This window comes from Enoplosus armatus, chromosome 5, assembly GCF_043641665.1.
Source record: "Enoplosus armatus isolate fEnoArm2 chromosome 5, fEnoArm2.hap1, whole genome shotgun sequence".
Taxonomy (NCBI): domain Eukaryota; kingdom Metazoa; phylum Chordata; class Actinopteri; order Centrarchiformes; family Enoplosidae; genus Enoplosus; species Enoplosus armatus.
Window position 1 is genome coordinate 15961221 of NC_092184.1, and position 21267 is coordinate 15982487.

Here is a 21267-nt window from a genome sequence, read left to right on the forward strand (position 1 = left end):
TACAGACAAATATACTCTTTAAACAAACATATTTTTTTCCTTACACTTTTCTTCTCTAACAACAAAGAACCTGCCGAACACTGAGAGCAAAGCTTGTGTTAGAAAGAGGCAAATAATTGTTACAAGCTTTCTGAGGTAGCAGGTGTTTTATAGTTGAGGAGATTTGGTGGGAAAAAAAGATAAGATTTTACTCAATGGTAAATAAAAGTTATTTTAAATAACCCACAAACAGTATAATATGTATATGATATAGATGAACAAAAAGGTTATTCTTATGATGTAACTGAAGATATTTTGTACTTGTTTCTTATGTTTTCCTATGTTCCTATGTTTACCATAAGATTTAGCTGAAACACCCTGTGGGACAATAAGGCTTTTGGTGTCATTTTACAAGGCCTTATATTGTTCATAAGAAGACTCATCCATCTACCATCTGTGAGCCACTAATGGCACTTACGGAGGACAAGACCACGTACACATACACAAGCCTAAAGTTAAAACTACAACTTAATGTAGCTTTTAGCATAATGGCTGTGTGTGATGTCTGTTTGAAGTAAGGCCAAATGATTACATCTTGTATGCATGTAATCGTACAGTATGAGAGATAGTAAGATCACTCCATCTCTCAGCTTTGAGTATAACACACATGCAAAACGGTACCAAATCTCAGCCACAGGGTGTTAACATACAGTAACAGGTGTGTTTGTGAATCTAACCCTCCTTGTGTCCCTTCCTCCCCTCTCCTCTTTACATCTCCTTCTCTTTCTTGGTCTCCCGGGTGCTGCTCTTCAAAAAGTCGCTCCTGAGTAGCCGATAAAATAGGACAATATTCATGGCCGTCATGATGGCCATACCCACGCTGCCCAGCGTGTAGGCGAGGAGGGGCACGTTGTCCCTGTTGAGCACCAGCCAGCGGGTCATCCAGGCCAGCGTGTTGATGCGAAACACCACGTATGTTCCCAGGTTGATTATACTGTTGACCCGGTACAGCGTTCCTGTGGCCATGCTGGCCATACGCAGGGTTTGCCTGAGGTGGAGGAACACCGAGTTTATCTCCACCAACAGGGCCACCACGGCAAAGCCCACGTAGCGGCAAGACAGCACAGAGAGGCCAAAACAGGTGATCACCTACAGCGAGAAAGAAGACAAGGAGGAGGAAAGTTACAATGGATGTGGCAGAGTAAACAAATACACAGTATTTTCAACAAGCATTGTGCAGCATGGTTAACACATAATGATGATTGATCTTAGTTCCCAAAGATACTGGAGTGGTTAAGCTATCATCAATATCAATCATGTGGTGTTTTGAAGCTAACAAATATGAACAAATTTTTTCCAACAGTTTAAGCTTTAAGAAATGCCTATCTTCAGACCACGGTACTTTCTAATTTGAGACATGATTATCAGCTGACACACCAGTATGCTAACATACTGGTGTATTCCTAATAAAGTAATGTCTTTCACTTAAGTAGATATAAATTGAGCAGTACTCAAACAAACTCTTAAGAGGAAATTATTAGTAGGATTTTGATTATATTCATTTCCATGATTCTATTCCCTTTCAGTGTTGATGTTGGAACGCTGTATTTAACCTTTGACAGTATTTTACTGAATGACGATGTGGAAGGTCACCACTCCCATGACTCATTTCTGCTGAGCAGTGCTTATGAAAGTCTGCGTGGACACTAACAGAAAATCTCCACAAGATGGCAGCAACATCACTCAAAACCGGTCTGAAAAAAGCGGTAAAGACAGGCAACTCAACAACTCCCCTCTGCTGGCATTACTCTGGAGAGTCAGTGGAAGGGATTACATACAGCATCTGATATGTTGTGACAGAAGTGAGATCTGCTGTCTAACACACACACAGCAGCTGTATTTTAGGTGTAAAATCCGGATGACAGAAATGTGATTATGCCAAAACAGGCTGTTCAGCCAACTCTCCACAGGAGCTGGCACCCACTCACACAACCACATTCACCAGCTTCATTCACACTCAGAGCACACTCAAAGTGTAGCAGGAGGACAAACTGTGTTCAGATTGTACTTTAGTTTCAGACTTGTTACCACCTAAGCTGCCATGTTTATAAAGCAAGAGTGGATGGTGGCAGTGAAGGGGGAGATGGTGAAAGAGCACCACAAGCAGAGAGCAGTCCAAAGCAAGTCTTTGGTTAGTTAGCACAGGTCATGGGATACACTGAGGTTTGAGAGAGTGACCTTTAACACCAGTCATGGCTCAGTTGGAGAAACATCTTGTGGTTGTGTATGTGTGTTTTGTATGAGGTCACAGGATGCCCTCTCTAACGCAGTAAACAGTCATGTGACGCGCTGCAGTAGGTTAAGCAACAGGGCGTGTAAGAGAAGTCTGCAGCACACAATCCCTAACTAGCGCTCAAACATTTGTAAACAAGTTCACATAGTTAATTAATGGCTTGTTAGTGTTGGCAGCCTTTGCACTATAAGGGCACTACTCACCCTCCTCCAGAAATTATCTACATTTCAAAATGTCATCAAAATGGTTTGGGGTGGCATGGATCCAACACAGGGTCCTGATTCACAGCAAGTTACAAGTCTGGCCATTTGTTTTCAAGATATCCTGTCATATACTAAAGTGAAAAGTCAAGGGGAAACGTTAATGGCAATCTGGCAAGTAGTTGTTGAAATATCTTAATCTGGACCAAAGTGTTGCACAGAAAGACATCGCCACCCTAAGGCCCAACTGCTAACTAGGAAAAAATTAGTTCACTGTAAATTCTGTAGCCGAGCAATATAAAACTGTGATTTGAGCAGCTTCTGACTCTCACACACACACACTCCCCACACACACAAATAATGACAGTACAATCCTCACCCGTTGTCAGGTTATAATGACAGTGATGACGAACAATGTCGGTGAACAATTACAATGACGACAGTGAAAGCTCTCCGTATTTAGCAACGCAAACAGTCTGCCTCATCAAAGTCAGCGTGTTGGGAGGGAAAACAGTTATGTCAACAAGAAACAGGGGTTTTCAGTACAAAACAAAGCCACACACACACACACACACACACACACACACACACACACACACACACACACACACACACACACACACACACACACACACGTGAAGTCACACTGCAGTGCTGGTCGGTCATTCTCCTGTGACATTCCTCTGTGGCAGGACAGGTGTCTGAATGACAGGTGATACAGATGCTGAGTCTGAAAACGCCTGGATAAACAAGGTCTGTCATGACACCCTGTTATCAAAGTGACCAAGCGAGGTCACCTGGTAAGTATCTAGCTGAGCTATGTGTTTTGTTTCATTGCAGTTAATATAATAATCCATTGGACTGGTAAGAAACTATCACTCACACGTTTGTTATGTCCCAGAAAATGGCTAAAATAAAGTAAATAAGGCTGACTATGATGGAAATGTATGTCACTTGATTTTTATTTTTGCTAAAACCACAGTACAGATGTCGAACTAGTCTTAAATCACAAGTAATCAATATCAGTACTGGATAAAATTAAAACCTGTTTTGTTTATAGGTTAGACAGTCTATCTATCTATCTATCTATCTATTTATCTATCTATCTCATCTGAGAACACATACATGCACTCACTGCTTTCAGTTTACAACCACAATACAGGGTAAAATAAAACGTCCATATTGGTTTAAACCCAAAGCAAAAGTAAAGACATCAGCATCTCTTAGGACCCTTCTCCGTTACCCTGGAAACAAGACCATACACTACACATTACCTTGTATCCACATAAACACTCACAAAAACACACACACACACCAAGACCAGGCCACAGCTTCAACCACATCAATTTAGATGTGGCTCATCTAAAGTCCAATCTGATCTTGGAAGATAAAACACGATAGAACATGAGACTGGGAAGGTCAAAACAAACCCTTATACAACCCTAAGATAAGATGACAAAGACAAATTCAGTAACAAAGACTGTGTGTTACTTCTTTATGGTGTAAAGAAAGTGGAATCATATAAAAACACCATTACACTGGGACACTATATGGAGATACTATATGGAGATACAATATGGAGGTTTCTTAATTTAAAAGCGGGATGTTCTTTTGTTCCTCCTGCACATGTATCTAGTTTTATGGTGGTAATCTCTCTTTTACTGTGTTTGGACAAGTTCTTTCAGCCAATGTCAGTCCTTCGTTACCTTATCTTGGTATAAACCCTGATAGCACAGCGAGTCACAGGGACACAACAACACTTTATAACTCGCCATAAAGTTGGAGCCATATGTAACAAACACCTTCACCTCAGTAACACACTTTCAAAGCTACCAACTGTAAATTTACAACTGATGAACCATAAACAGTTAGGTGGACAAAACGGACAAAAGAGCCACAATGAGCCACAATGTGTGGACCCCCCCCCAGGTCTAGAGAGGTGACTGTGACACTTAATCTCCCCACACTTGGTCATCATCAGGTGACACTGGCCCCATGTGGCTCAGCAGCCAACCAGATACCAGCAGCTAGCCAAAACTCATCCTGGTCGTCCTCTCTGTTAGTCATCCATTAGGGACAGGGGCCAACTCCCACACCCTGTACTGCTGTCAGCACCCAGAGCTGAGAGGGAATCACAGTAATCCCCCCTCCAGACCCTGGATCTATCAGATGATTAGAATGATTCAGCATTAGCTGGATTTTCCCCGATAAGCTCTGCTGAAGCTTGGCTTTCACATACAGCAGCCCAGCCACTACTGTCCAACTAAAAACTCTAGTGGACAGACTTCTGTAGAGTTTGTCCCATGTGTGGGACATCTGTCATATCACACATGGAAACCAGTGGGATTTTTACCACAATGACAGGATATTAACGCAGATGCAGTGGTGCTACTACTTCAAATTCATTCAATCTGATCTTGGTTCATTCAAATACAAAATTACATTATTAGGCTTATAGCTCCGTAACAGCTACTAAAGGACCTTGTGGTGAGCTTGTTTTCCCAAGAATCTCCACTCCTAAATTATAACTGGAAAATCATAATCTCATACAGCCTGGTATCAATAAACTCAACAACCTACATAATTACAGACAGTGGGCATCTGTGGTGTGGGGACTGAGGTGCGTGGTGCTTAGGTTTAAACGGGATGGAAGAAGACATAAGGAGTGTTATTTAACATTTGGACTACACTTCTATACAATAACCTACTTTTATAGCCACCTGTAAAAAAAAATCCAAGCAAAGGGCTGAAAAACAAGGCTGGTGTTTGGTGGGTGTTTGTTCCCTGCATTTTCTCCCTGTGGGCTCAATTAGACATTCTCTACCCTCTGGTGAGGGACCTTCTCGTCCCACTTTTAAGGGGGGGAACACTGGGTGCAAAGATGGCAGGCAAGTATGGTGGTATGATCACGGTGAAACCTGATAACATACAAAAAAAGAGGCTCTGGCATACGGAAAAACAACTTAATCCCTAACCCTGATTTTTAGCATGAAAGGCAACCAAAAAGTGGGGTAAAGTTCACCCGATAAGATGGCAGGTACTGATAAACGTTTGTGCTTTTGAATTGAGCCACTATGGCAATGATTATTCGGAAGACAAGCAGACAGGAAACCCAGGGCTAGATAAAGCTGTAAAAAAAAAGATAAGTTTGGCTTCAAACAAGCAAAGAAAGATAACACATGAGAGGCAAAATGGCTGCTTACTATGTCAAGGTAAAAGCCAAAGGTAAACAGCTGCAAAAAATACTCTTTATACTGCTTTATTGTCTTTAATGAAAATGCTTTATTTTCCATCTGAGGTACCATTGAGGGACATTGAAGGAAACTGGTCAGAAGCCTGTGGTCATGAGATTCAAAGATCTAATCAGTAAACGGTGTGGTAAAGCCATGTTCTCTGTTCTCTGGACTGCACTTTACACTTGTGCATACGACTTATATGTATCGCAGAGGTATAATTCCAGCTTTAGTGAGCTCTGAGCAATGTGTACATGTAGGCTAACATGCTGCACTCATGAACCACGGTATGTGATGGAGTACACTGTCATATACTGTATTAGTATGGGGTGGAGATGGTCTGACTGTATGAGTATCATTATTTAAGTATGTGGGGTTTGTGTCCCTCCCTCCTGCCTGCAGGATTTTCAGGAGTCTCCAGTCAAACCTGAGGGTCATTAGCCTGATGTGGTAGCACCTGTTAACCCTCTCCCACACCACCCAGCCCTGCTCTGCTGTCAGTGTCCCTCTCTCACACCCCGAGGTTTTAGTTTGTTTGACATTTTTGCTGACCCGACACACACTTCTCACACATCCATACATTTACACAACTGATGCAGCATCCCATGCTTATCCTTTTGTAGCTTTGCTTGTTTTAAATAAAACTTGGCTCGTCTTTTGTCCTTGTCACACATGTTTTTGTTACAATAGTCAGAGCAGACACATGGCAAACCAGTTTCCCTGCCTCCAGCTGATAACTAGCTAGCTGGCTGGCTCAGGTGAGGAGAATTTCAATTCAGTACCAGCGCAGCACGTTTGTTACAATAGACAAAGTGAGTGTTGAATGATAATGAAACCATGTGAGAGAAAAAAAACAAAATGATGGTTAGGAAGGCGAGGGAGGTCATTAACCCTGGAGTTTGACAGTCTATACCAGTTACCACACACACATGAACAAGCTCCATTATAAAAACATGCTGCCTCTCTGGAGTCTCAGGGCAGCAGGTTAAAAGGTGTCAGGTTGTTAGCAGATGTGCTCTAAACAGCTGGGTGGAGAGTTTAGTATCAAAAAACAGCTAGCAACCCCTCTCGCCACAAACACACACACACACACACACACACACACAGACACACACCTGTTTGAGAAAGCTGTATTTTCAATAACTGCACAAAAGACAGATGCTTATGACAGCGTATCTACACCCATATTTGTTTAGTTGATGATTAAATGTATTCCAAACATATGACCTATTCTACCATGTGACTGCATGTGTGTGTGTGTGTTTCAGAAGGCGGATGAAGAAAAAACCCACCAAAGACAATGTCAGCAGCAGCTTTTCAGAACTAATTTAAGCATTCGAGAAAGCAAACCACAAACATGTAAGATATGTCACCATCAGCACTCTGACACATAGAAAAGAGCGTCTGTAATCATATTCCACCAAAGTTACTATTTAGGTTTTAACCTGAGTAACCTTGGAGTTCAACTTCTAGTTCATCCATAAATAGGGGAACATTGTTCATGAAATCAACCGTTGAACATGTTGGCTGTCCCACGCTCCCTGTCTGCACATCAGTAACGTAGTGTGATGGCAGACCACCAAACCAAACCAAAACTACAGTATCATCAAGCAGCTTTGTGGCCGAAGCCAGTCACATGGACAAATAAGCTTGTTTGGGCAGGAAAAGAGGCAATCTAGCCGAAATACAAGTAACTACAGTGAGCATGCCAACCACATACCACAAGTGACACTAAAACTGTGCTTCGCAGACGCACCTGTGACTATCTGGGACACAAACAGTGGCTGAATCTTTACTTTTGGGTTTGCATACAATGCGAGTTGTATATGAATGTATTGATTATTTACTGCTCCAAATGCCCACACTGATACATTATTCTCTGTCCTCTATAGATGTAGGCACACTATACCACTGTTGCGTTTCCTAAAAATACATTTTTGGTACATACAGGTCATAAAGGGATAGGAAATTGCCAAGTGAAGTTGATGGAGAGGAAACTAAGAGGAAGCTCAAGAGAGATGTTAGCCATCTGGTCATAGGCAGACCAGCAGTGGTGTGATTAGCAGGTGGGAGGGGCTTACAAGAGCTCCAAGTCTACAAGAAAAAATAGAGGACAGGATGTGCAGCTTGGAAACACGAGACAGTAATGATCACACACACACACACACACACACACACACACACACACACACACACACACACACACACACACACACACACACACGGTTTAAGAGGAGACACACACATCTAGAGGGATGTTGGTCATAACTATTATCATGCGACCTGCATTAACTTCCGTCAGCTGACAGCAGCACAACAGGCCACTTCAGCGCTTCGCTGTCACAAACATCTGGTCAGAAATTCACCGAATGTGTCCAAAAAAAATTATTTAGGGCAAATATAATCAATTAGCATTGCGTGGGTATTCGTTTGCATGAAGTGTATGTGTGTTATTTCAACTACAGGCTGAGAGAATGGGAAAAGACGTGGAACATCAGGGTGAGGCTCTATGAGGCTCTATGATTGTTTATAGGTGTGTTTTGGTGAATCGTGGTCACTTGAGGTATTCAGGCGCTGGGTGTGAAGGGAGGAGCGGTGGTTTCATTGCCTCGAGTGAACTGTGTGTCTAAGCCATTACCTCACTTCACAGAGTGGCCAAGGAAAGATAAAAGCCAATGATGGCTTTTCTAATGCATCTTAACGCTCATTACGACCAGGAAGCACCAGAAAGCTCCTGAGATCTGATGATATTCCTGATTCTTCATGGGTTGCAATACTCTCATGTCTAGTGTAACTTAGCACAAAGACTGGAAACACAGGAAAATATCTAGCCTGGCTCTGGAAGTTACTGCGCTCAGCCAAGAAATAGTCCTGCTTAATAACCCCCTCTGTAACCCCCCGTTTTAACACTTCAGTTTTTGTGACGATTAAACAAATGATATAACATGTTAATTAGTGGACTTCAGAGGTGCTAGTAGGAGGGTGTTGCTATCTTTGCACAGGGCTAGACTTGCTGTTTTCCTGTGTTTTAATTCATAGCACTATCATAGCTCATAATTCTCAGAAGATGTGAGAAATAAAAGCAACTACTGACAATGACAGGCGATGTCTCAGGTTTGCTGTGAAACATAACCAAAAAAAGGCACTGAAATGGTTAACTCCACTTACTACAAATGTTGAATGTGAGGTTGTTCCAACGCCGTGCTCTCACATGCTTGCACACCCGCCCACGCTGCTTTTGGATTCATACGCAAGTACTCTGGCATTCCCACAGCAGCTGGATCTCAGCCAAGTTTGTTCTCTATCTATCTTATGCTTCAGCTCTGGCCCTTAAGGTGTGGCACAGTTCTTACTTTGTCCCACCTTGCTTTTGAGCAATGACAAGTCGCTTTCCGAGTGTCAACTCACTCTGTTTTCTAAACCTGCTGATGGATGGATGCCCCTACAAATAGCATTCCTGGTTGTTACGCCAAATGCAAACAAATGCCACCTCCTTTTTTAGGGCACTCTGCTTTTCCAGCCTCTTTGGAAAGCATGGCACGTGCGTCTAACACAACCGCTCTTCTGCTCCCTACCTGTTGGCTGAAGAGTGTATAATTTAAGCCTCATTCACCCTGGCCTGCTATGTTCAGGATGGATGGCACCTGGATTCTGTACGGCGTATTTCCACTTCACACTTGAATTTCACAATCCTTTGCCTTGATAAGCACTGAGATGGGATTAACACCAAATATACTTTAAGTCTTTACTTTAGTCTGTTTTTCCACACAAGCTCTCAATTGTAATGAGTCAATTTACACTTTGCTGCTGTGTAATGACATCACGTCAGCAAATATCTACCTTACTTATGAATACAAACCATACACACACATCCTGAAAGTTCACAGCAATTTTCAGGCTTCTAAGAGTCACCAATAACTGCTTTTCAGTGCCTCACAGCAGCATGTCTGTGGTTGATAAAGAGACAAGAAGCTGCATCTATCAATCTGTGGATTTTATTTTATTTTATTTGTTGCCTTTGAATGAGATGAGTGTGAAGAGTTTCTGCCACAAAAACAATGGACAAGGAAATTCCTCAATGTCGGACAGTCACACCATGAGGGAAAAAAAACACAAAAACGAGATATAATACTACCAGAGCGGGAAGACTCCCATTGGTTTGTAGCCATGTGAGGGGGTGGTACAAGCTGCAGAGAGTAGGTGGATGTGGGGGGATGGGGGAGATGTTTGGCGGTCATACAAGGATAGGGGGTTGTGAACAAGGCAGCGTGTGTGATATATGGAGTGGAGCTGCAGCACAGAAATGTTTTGAGGGGGTGCACACATTTGCAGAAGGAAGCGTGTCTCTCTCCCGGGAGCCTGAGGTTCATGTGGTGACCAGATGTCTGTTCTCCTGTCTGGACATACTGGGGGGGGGGCTCCTGGGGTTCCCCGCCAAAAAGATGAGACTGCTGAGACACACACACATCATGATCTTTCCCCGCCAAAAAAACTCAATTACATGTCCCATTTTCTATTTTGCCTCTATGTGTCTTCCATCTCATTGGCCAACATTATCCTCAGTATGTGGCATGATATTGTTGTCTTTGTATCGTCCGAGGCCTTCGCACTCATCTCACTGTATGTTCTACTAACATTTCAGCAAAAACAACAAAGGAGCACCCAGCAGCTCATGGTTTGCAAACATGATGTTGACACTGGAGATTTTAAAAATTAACTCTCATTCCATGTGGTTTGTCACACCAAAGTGTGGGTCTAAAAGGAGGAGGAGGAGATTGTGGAAGGCTGGAAATATATCTGTGGGCTGGAAACCAAAACCAAAACATACCATACATACTAAATCAACTGCTGCGATATAAAATGTCAGGAGTCCCTAGCTGTTTTAAGCACTAAAAGACAACACAAGGATTTATATCAAACCATGCTCTACACTTGTATTTGGCGTTAACACTTTCAACAACATGCATGTTTAATGTCCTCAATGCAATATTAACCACTGGAGGAAGTACATATATCAGGAAATAGACCAGCTGAATTTTGGATATGTTTGTCTAAACAGGATGTCTGCAACAATGTAGACTTCAAACCAATTGAGGCCTTTAGGATTGCAAATCTCACCACTCGATTTTTGCCCGTACTGCTATCACATTAGGCTGCTAGTCTGTGGTGCTTAGACAACCAGCAGCTAGTGGAAGGACTAGCTGAAGCAAAGAAAAGGGAAGTGATAAAGACAGAAACAGGTGTACAGGATAATCAGGTTCTGCAGAGTTGAGTATGTAGAAATCCATGGCAGACATGGCATTCCACTGACATGTGGTGTCATACCAGTGACAAAGTGGCCAACAACCGAATACAGTATATTCCCGCTTCCAAAAGTGACATTCACTGTTGGATATGTGAGACCACTTCACGCTCCTCCCACAAATATCTATTTCCATGCCTGGTAAACTGAGACGAATTCCATTCATATCTGAGGTTGGTACAAGATGAACCTTCAAGAGGAAAAATGTGAGGCGATTATGAGCCGTCAAGCACTTAAGAGGATGTCCAGGTTATAAAGATACAAACATGTACTGTTTCAGTGATCGGCAGTCAACTGGACAGCTTACATGTGTTCCTTGACAATATATTGTATCACAACCATAGCTAAAAAAAAAAAGCTACAGAAAACAATGAGAAAGTTGTTGGAGATGGCCAAATTTAGATTTGAATAAAATCTGTAAAATGATTGGAGGATGTTTACCAAAGCTCCTCACCAAGTTTGAGCAAGCTTGAGTAAATCTGTGAGGGGGAATAATGTCCATATGGACTAAGGTCCATAGACAAGTAGCATAGGGGAGAGAATATTTCAGAGCCTTCATATATAGATTTGAAGCAGACAGGGAAGAGCAGATGTGATTGGAAACAGCATGATCCTCAAATTGCAGATTAACCTGTGCCGCCCTGATCTGCTTTAGAGGAGTGTCTCTGTACGAAGATAATTGAATTCTGCCTGATGAGACAGGGATGGGAGATGTTTATGGAAGGAAAAGGAAAACATCAAACCTCTGTGAGAGGGCAAAGACAGAGCAGAAGAGCAAAACCGATTCACTTAGTGTTTCCATTGTGTATCAACGATGAAAATCTCAAGAGAGAACATTGGACCTACTGTTATTCACAAGCTTTCGTTCTTCATGGAAAAAAGTAATCTGTCCTTCTGCCTCTGCTTGGCATCTTTCTCCTCTGGCTCGTATTTTAAATTACAAGCTCACTATTTCCAAGAGTCATGGGCAAACGAGGCTGAAACAGACTCAACATGGGGATGAGGGTTTTTTACAAGAACGGCAAGTAAACCTTGGTTTTACATTAACATACGCACTGCAGTTAGTCCTGCTCAAACAATGGCGAAAACAACACTTTTAATTTAACTCTACTCTTTCTTAAACACAACGCTAAACAGGCTACACATTCATAATTACTTTTTAAAAGCCCTGCATGTTATGTATTTTAGACAGCAGATATAGTAGGTACATACATATTTAATCTCCTCAGAAGAAGGCACCCTATTTCTGGAAAAACTATCAGGACTTCCTGTTTTCCAAAGGAAGGCTGACAGGATCTCATCAGGCGTGAGTGACTGTGGCAGGGCCCACATGTTTCTCAGACAGAAATAAGAGGCTGTAATCTCCACTTCAGTCAATAACAAGGGGGAAAAATCTTTCCATGGAATGTCTGACTTTATTATTTCTCCTAGACTGCGACAACAGGGATCAACAAAACTCATGTTACGCCTCATGCTGTTTCACTATATGCTTGTATAACAGAGGAAATCCTCACAGTAGTTCACAGAAATGAAAGAAAAGATAATTAAGACGGCAAGAAAGAGATAGAATAATATGTGCATTTAAGCACATAAAAACGAATGGATGGTGTAGGGGTCAAAATAGAGCATAAGAGCAGAGGAGAAAAGTACATACATAGGTTTGACAGTACAAATAGGGTTGGGCAAGTGACATAAAAAGTAAATGTAAACTGTTTTGGCCATTTAAGAAACTTTTGATTTACAATTTCCCTCAGTGACAATCCTATAGCTAGGAACTGTCATGCTGATGTCATTTTCAAGCTTGATTACCTAAATTGTACCCTCAGATACTAATTTGTTACTTCCATTAACTTGTAGTAACATTACTATATACCAACATTTTCAGTGTGTTTTCAAGTGCGTGACAAGTCTGAGTACATCTGTGACATTCAGTCAAGTCATGATTGACCTGGGTTGTTCTATGGCTTACGTCTGTCAGCATACGTGAATCAACATATAATAATAACACACATAATCTTTATCATCAATTGTTGGCACAGCGTTCAAACATTTCCACTCAAGACACACACCCTGTATGTTCCATCCAGATTTTCCAGTCATATCACCTTGTTTGTTCAGTCACACAAAAATGCTTTACATACAGCATGGTATATATACATTTGCAGGGTTTGCACCTAAAGAAGTACTGTACTAATGTCAAGTGGTTGTTTCCATCTGCCTCAAAAGGAGTTTGTCCCCTAAACAACATCCCCATCTATACGTTATATACTATACATCTAGTTAGCAAATGTCATTGTAATGTCATGTGTGCAGGCAAAGGTTGATACATTAGAATTGTAAGAAAAGGGGATGCGGGGCAGGAGTGAAAGATGAATCAGTGAGCTGCCAATATGAGGAGATTAACTAGAGATGAACTGCCTGATCCTGACTGTACGACCAGCTGGTCCTGCTTGGTTCAATGCTACACCCATTGGGAAAACTCCTGGGACTTCAGATGACCAGTACAATTTTATTTGCAAATCAAGTCCTGACTTAGTTCTCTTGCTTTACAACCCCTTGTGAACCCCTCTCACACAATAACCTAATTTATAATAGTTGCATGAAAAGAACAACAAAAAAAGCCAGCAAAATATAAAAGAAAGGGGCCAGATGAGGAAAAGATAGCAAAGGAGTTGAAGGAGGATTCCTTTTCAGAAAGGTACATGGGAATCATAGAAAAGAATGAATGAAAGTTTTGATGATGGTACCATAGGGAAACGAAGAGAGAAAGAGAGTTAGCTTGCTGTGAAACACAGAAAGCCATGTGATTGAGGAAGAAGGCTCCGTCCCTCCCACACTCTCGTGACAATCTGAGGCCAGCTGGCCTGGCCAAAGCATCCATTCACTAGGCTTCCAGGAAGTGAAGGAGAAAAAAAAAACAAGACTTTCAGAAAAAAAGGCGCTACAGATATCTTCTCAAACTCTGTTGGGCCTTTGCCACCAACAACCAGGTGGTGTTGGAGCTGGTTCCCACAGCTTATTACTGTCGTACAACTCTTATTTCCACCACTGAAATACTGGTTCTCACCTGGCAAAAACTGACTCAGGTGTGCCTTTAACCTTGTTTAGAAACAAAGGACCCCTGATGTCACAGGCTCGTATAATTGTCACAAACCTGGGTTAATTCCTAGGGAACCAGAAGCAGCATGTGTAGAAAGGGACATTTGACTTGAGTAAAAAAGGACCAAAATTCACAACAAAACCATAATTTGGCGGTCTGTAATGGAGGACAATGTTTTATTTGTGAAATAGTTAATGAACCATAAATTGGAAAGTTTGCCAACTGACACTGATGCATTTTTTGTATGTAAATGTATAGATAAATATATACCAGAGAGTACACTTGAAATGTCAAGATATTAATCTAAAAGCGATATTTATCAGGACAGGATGTGAGTTCATATGACACTACCATTAAAAATTTAAATGAACAGCTCTCGTGAGTAATACACTACAATAACAAAACTAGAGCTTGGCAACAGAAAGCAATACACAAGATCAGCATGGTCTTGGATGTAGGTCACGCAGCCAGAAGCGGAGAGAGAAAATATTCTATCAGGATGCAGTTCTATGTTGCCACTTCAAGTAATTTCCATATTTATTTTCCATAGTGTTTAAAAGCAGGAATGGGTGAAGTTAACTGATCTGTCCTGCTCAGGAAAATATCTCCCATCAGGCCTGACGATCACCATATCATGAAGATGTCAAGCCCTGATGGGAATCTTTTAAAAACAGTTGTGTGGTTAAGTGGATAGCAAGAGACTAAAGGAGCCGAGTGGAGTTCAACTTTCTCAAGGCATGACAGAAGATTGAATGCTTGGCGGGGGAGTGGGGAGGGGGCTGTCACACTGGACTGATTGTCTCTTTGTTCCCTCACTTGTTCTTAGTGACTAGACAAGAAAGACGGGTATTTTGTCTTTCCTATGTCTGTGCTTTCGACAGGTGCGTTTGGGTTGTGGCGCATGATTTGTCTGTGCAGTGAGTACTGTATACTGAATTCATAGGGGTAGGTAGATGATTTCTTACACAGATGCAAAGCTTAGATATTCTACTGTCAGTAACAGTCAAGGTGAAACTTTGGTAAAAACATTCAATCTTGGACAAGAGCTTAAAAACTGTAACAGTAATGCTTGAAAGACCTACCACCAAGTGATGAAAGAGAAGCTCCCAGGAATGACTCAGTTTCTGGTTCACCACCATGTCAAAGAAGTCATAGATGAAATAACCTGTGGGGATGGACAACATTTAGCAATTCATTAATCAACCAAAACACAACAGATTCTTTTGACAAGAGAAACCTTGAGCTTATCAAGTGTGTCGGGTGGGGGGACCCTGCTTCCATGACAACAGGATCGGATGGCAACCAAGATCTGTCTTGGAGAGGGGCTATTCATATCCACCAACCCCACCCCTTCCCCGCCACCAGCTGTATCCATGGTGACAGCTATTCAGAAAGCTGGAAAAATAATGAAGTGTTGAGGATGGGGACGTAGGGGTGTGAGGGAGTGCAGGGCTTTGGTGAGACTGGAATGAACCTCATTATGTTGGAAATTTGACACTAGGACCCTTTTTGTTGACGTGGTGACATGTTTGGTTTTGTCTCATCATAAAAAATGTACTTGCCACCATCCGCAGAACAATTAATTATGAAAAAATTGCTATCAAGCATTAGATTTGCATTATCTGGTCTACATAATAGTTCATATTGTTTCATAAAAGCATTGACAGCGGACAGGCGAACCTCCTACCGAATGAAGTCTTTTTAACAATAGCTTTTGTTTTCACAAGAGGTTGAGTTCGGGTCAAGTTTTGCAGCTGAATGGAGCGTGTGACTCATTAAATAAAACTGCCAATTAACTGTCATCTCTTATCTTGCCCTTGTGTTTTTATAATGATTCATTCAGTTCTGTCTGACACATCTGTATTTAAAACATACAGGTGGAACTAAGAATGACTGAGTGACAAAGAGAAGGAAAAATTGAGTATTTCTCTTTATGTTCTGCAACCCGGGCATGAAGCCAATGTGAAGCAAGTGCTCTGTACTATATACTAATGTCTAAACATTACATACATTTGCCTTTTTCCCCCATTCAAGGTCCTCGAGAGTGAGATTCATTGGCATGTTTACATGACCGGGGAATTCCTTTCTTAAACCAGTTAGTCAAACAACCAGGTTTAAAGGTTGATACATTCCAACATCAGGTCTGTGATGGAATGATCCAGTTAAGTATGAGAAACCTGATTAGGAAACCTGGCATAGTCTGATACTGGCCAGGTTAGTGAGGCATGTAAACATCTTCCTACCATGGCTTTTTGTTTTCCCAGTCTGTGTAAAGTTGCATAGCATTATGGGTTCTTCTTTATACTATAACAACAAAATGTTCCCATGGTGCAATACCAGACTACAGGTGAAGAGAATTCTTCTTTAAAATGGGTTATTCATAACAACACAGAGAATGAACTGCAGAGTATTGAAAGGCACATGAAAGCAGTATTATACACAAAACATTAACTGTAGTTGGGTTCCTCTGCAAGACATTGTTGTAGGTACTGGACAAGGTCTTCATTCAACAAGGCGAGAATCATTTATGGCATGTCACTGCGAGGTCTGCAGCCTGGTATCGCAGGCTGAATTCACAAATCTGTTGTATGAAATACCTCCCTACACTGAGGCCTCCAAATCACACCACATTTCTGGTGGGTGGGTTCGGGAGAAGCACTCCACTTGTTTTCCCCTTTCTGTTACCACTGGCATCTGATGAACGGCTCGCATAAATCAACGACTTTTTGTGAAGTTGCTGTCTTGGTGATGTCACATGACTGTATGGGGTTGCGCCCCGTGCCTGGGACTGATGATAATGCCCCCCATTGATCTTCACATACTGATACTGCTTCTTGCTTTGCCAGCTTCCAGGGATGGACTTCCTGAAAGAATGTCAAACATCCTGGGAACCCTTGTTGCCAGCACAGATCCAATACATTTGTGGATTTAAGAGGGCTCACGTGCCACTAGTTGCTCTAGAATACTTTTAGGATTAATGAGAAAAAGTTAAAAAAAAAAGGTGAGTTGCTATTTTAAGAATGTGGGGTAGCATGCATACTTCGGTTTGAGAAATCTTAATAAAAACAAGCAAAGTCTAATCTATGGAAGTTTCTAATGTGCTTTACAGAGAGTAGATGGTAAAATTCATTGTATCTTATTGTGGATTCCAGGTAGCAATTCAGAAGTAAAATAAAAATCTACAGGACAAGTGACTTTCAGTCAAGCCAAAAAGTGAAAATGGGGTCAGAGTCAAATTAGAGGGAGAGGATAGTAGCCTACACACAGCCTAAAACACAGCCCAGTAGCTGTATTGTCCATCTCCAATTCATTCACAGATAAGACAGTGAGAATGTTTACATTTGAAATAACTTGACCCTGGTAAACCCTTATATTTACCATTACAAATACAACATGGTAAATATCAACAATGTCAGCGAAACAATGAACAGCCAGATTGAGAAATGATGGAGCATATCAACATGTCAACGGCTAATTCATTGAGCATACAAGGTGGCACTGATGTGTAAAAATGTTTACCATGTCTGCCCCATTCTCACGGGCAATATGCTGTCCAAATCAGCTTCACATAATGCAAACACTGTATACGCTTATTGCGAAGAAACCTTTTTAAATTTTGTCAATAAGTTAAGAATTGTATTAGCTGGTAAAAATTAATGTTTTGCATGAACTACAAAAATCCTTTGACCTAAAACTGTCCTGACACCATGTAAGAAAATGAGACTAGCTAGATAATGTCACTTCCTCACTTTCCCTAATGGTGGCAGCACCTATGGGTGCACTCCGTCTCTAGCCCTCCCCTCCACCAACACCACCAGCCCATTCAAGAGGACACGATTTGCAGTTCAGAAGTGTAGAAGTGCTGCCAGGCTACTCACCAATGGAAAACGACACCAAAGCATGAGAAAACACAGAATGAGTTTCTATCAAATCTTCAGCCATCTGTGGGTGACGGAAAAAGCTGAAAAGATAAAGATGTTCAGATGAAGCATTTCGCAGGAGAAAACTGGGTTTAACAGTTTGTGGAACTTCACTTGATAGTGATATCTTTCCAATTAATATAGTCAACTTCAATGTAGATATTTAGGTTATCAGTGCCAGCCATACAGTAAGCTTCTTCCTACATAAGATCTTTAAATCTATTCCCAATGAGGTTATGACTACGGGTGGAGGATCTAGCCAAGCAGCATGGCACAAATCACGGTTGGTCAACAATGAATGAGATGAAGTCAAACTACAGTCTGAGTAAAATGAAGTCAAGTTGCATTTAAAGAAAATTTTGAATACAACCGCGCCAAAAGCCCGCGTCCTCTTATAAAACCATGCTCGCAAGCTACACACATCTAAACCAATCATTTCTGATGAGATCCTGATTTCATTAGAAACTGAATAATTGTTCGGTTTAACTTACCAAAGCACTGCCCATATGGCAGTGATAAAACTGTGCACGATGGATGTGGAGATGTTTCTCCATTTCCATGCATTCCTGCAGGCAGATTCAGGCATGGGCAGTTTTCTGACCCCGGCATTGACAAGTCTGAAAAACCCGTAGGAGCCCCCGGTCGTTAAAATCACCGAACTCAACTCCATAGCTGAAATGTCTGTTTAGTAGATGAAGACTTCACAGCCTACAAATGTCCCCAATATGAGCGGTATAAACGCGGCGGAGCCTACGACTGTGGCACGGGCAGACGGACGGCTGTGGGCTACTTGTTTGCGACGACCGACACAATCACGTTAACATACCGATGTATTCCCAATCATTTCTGGTCACTTGACGAGCCTTAAGAAACACGGAAAAAAAACGTGTTTTTTCACGGTTATTGTCCAGAGAGAAAATGCGTGGACGAGTCTGTCAAATTATTCCCCCACTGACACGGACTGAATGTTTGTTTTTTCCCTGTAATAATCCCCTTGAAGAAAACTCAGGTGTGACCGGTGGATGTGGGCGTGAAGCTTCGTTTACAGTTGTGAAACCGTCCTGTTCTAAAACCTCATCCCTCGCTTGTGTAACTTTTTGACAACAACAGAAACCAAACAACGGCTTCTCCCCGCCCTACTATAAAGGGGCGCGGCCAAGAGCACGTTTCATGTGTTGTGTTACGTTCAAATGCTATCGGAAGTGTGTACAGTACACTATAACAGTGTGCTATAAAATAAGCAAATATGAACAGTATATAATAAATGAATGTATTTCATAGTTTTGTATTAGAAATTATACAAGACGTGTTCAAGTTGACTTTAAAAAGCTACTGTCAATTAAACTTCTCAGTGCTATCTCGCCACTGTCCACGATTCATTTTTTCCCTCTGTGAGCTGCTCTATATTGCATTGTTGGACAGCAATGTCCATCAACACCACGCTCAAATCAAGCAAATTGGCGGTTTATGATATCCACACTGACATCTTTAAAGTTTACACAATATAGTGACTTTTCAACTGTGCAAACACTAACACTGTGTATCGAAACTCAATTGTTTTTTTTGCTATACATGGATGTGTCTGTACTGAGTATCAAAAACTGCTGGCATCGGATGTCCGGTCAGATTTGTAAGCTGAGGTGGGATAAGAGAGTGGCAGCCATCGTAAGCATGAAAGCCTGAAATACCTGTTAATCAAGCAAACGTACCACCAAAAAGTACCTTTCTATCAGCCTTATCTTCTCAATGACTACATTTTCATGATCACTTTCACTATTCACATTAGAAGACATAAAAGTATGTCTACTGGCCAGCAGCCAATTACCTAGGGCACTTCCACATATGAAGAGCATAATTATGAGGAACTGTTTTTTTATTGTCAGTGCTTGATAGCTTTGTGCCTTTTCATTTCGCAATTAAAACAACAACTAGAATTCTCTAGAAAGTCCTGTCTGACTAAGGACGCTGCAAATTACGAAGAGCACTTTAAGGCAACACGGCTTCTAACCCACCTCATTCGTTGAGAAACGTGGATTTATGGGAATAGTAGTTTATTTCATATGTAACTAGAGAATATGTAATACATGGCGTGGTACTTAGATTTGACACAACATTTTATTATACACGAGTATTGTTTGATATTCTAAATGGATCTTTAAACATATTTAATCATTTACTTTTCACACTTGTTTCATTCAGTGGAAGTAAAGAAAAAAAAAAAAAGAGCGCTGCCCTCATTCAAGCCAGAGCCTGACCATGACTGCTGTAATATTTGGTGACACAGCGCCACCCTCCGGTTGAGCATTGTAACATACAAATGATCATTAACAGCACCCTGCCTGTCAGGGCCCTCAGCTCCCATCAGTATTGGCCTGTCATTTGTATTGTCAGCAGGTAAAAGTGAATCGGTGTTTCCTTTTGAGTGAGACATTTCACATGTAGGTGAATATAAAAATAGATTTTTTTAGGCCAATATTATTCGGTGGGTGAGTGAATGAGTGAGCAAACAAACACATGGGCAACTACAACAAAAACACTGGGACAAAGTTTCAAAAGCACCTTGCTCGCAGCTCTTTACAAGCAATACCTGATATCTTTTTTTTAAACATTTAATTCATGAAAAGTCAAAAGCGTTGAAACATTTTCTTTTAAGAGACATGTCATTTTAATACAATTGAAAACCAACATTTTCTGTTTGCCTGGCTGTTAAAACCAAGTAAACAAATGCTGTCATATGACGTTACGTTTACGCCGCATCTAAAACTACCACAACGTTAACTAATCTGAATCTTGATCCGATACTGATGACAATTCGTATTCTTACTCGTTAAAATTTAGTTTTGATGATATAACAAGATGATTTCTTGAAACGACAAGTTGAGTTTTCTCCTTATAACGATAAACGACATGTAACGATTTTGTGCTGCCATAACTGTCATAAGTAGTTACATTAAGTTTTTAGACAATTAGGGTTCAACATTCATTGAAGTTAGACATGGTTAATTAGCGTTACAGCTGCCAAAAAGAAAGACTGTAGTTAACGGTAGTTGGTCGCCATTGTTGGCTGCGTTCCCTCGCGACAGCCGTTAGACACCTAGCTAACGTTACATTTAAAAAAAAAAAATACATATCAAACCCTGTATCAGTGGTTTATGTTATCTTCGACTATCAATAACTGTGACTGCTGTTACTTATCCCCAAGTCTCCCTGGCTAATCTGCATCCTGCACCAGGTACAGCT

At 41.3% G+C, this 21267-nt stretch overlaps 1 protein-coding gene across 1 annotated transcript; it reads right to left on the bottom strand.

The window, feature by feature from the left end:
- Nucleotides 1-537: 537 nt before the first annotated feature.
- Nucleotides 538-18835, bottom strand: tlcd2 (TLC domain containing 2). The gene is made up of 4 exons (XM_070906496.1): nt 18519-18835; nt 17986-18068; nt 15190-15272; nt 538-1128 (listed from the first exon to the last, which is right to left on the bottom strand). The coding sequence occupies exons 1-4, from the start codon at nt 18695-18697 to the stop codon at nt 748-750; spliced, it is 726 nt and encodes a 241-aa protein (XP_070762597.1). The 5' UTR covers nt 18698-18835; the 3' UTR covers nt 538-747.
- Between the last annotated feature and the right edge of the window lie 2432 nt (nt 18836-21267).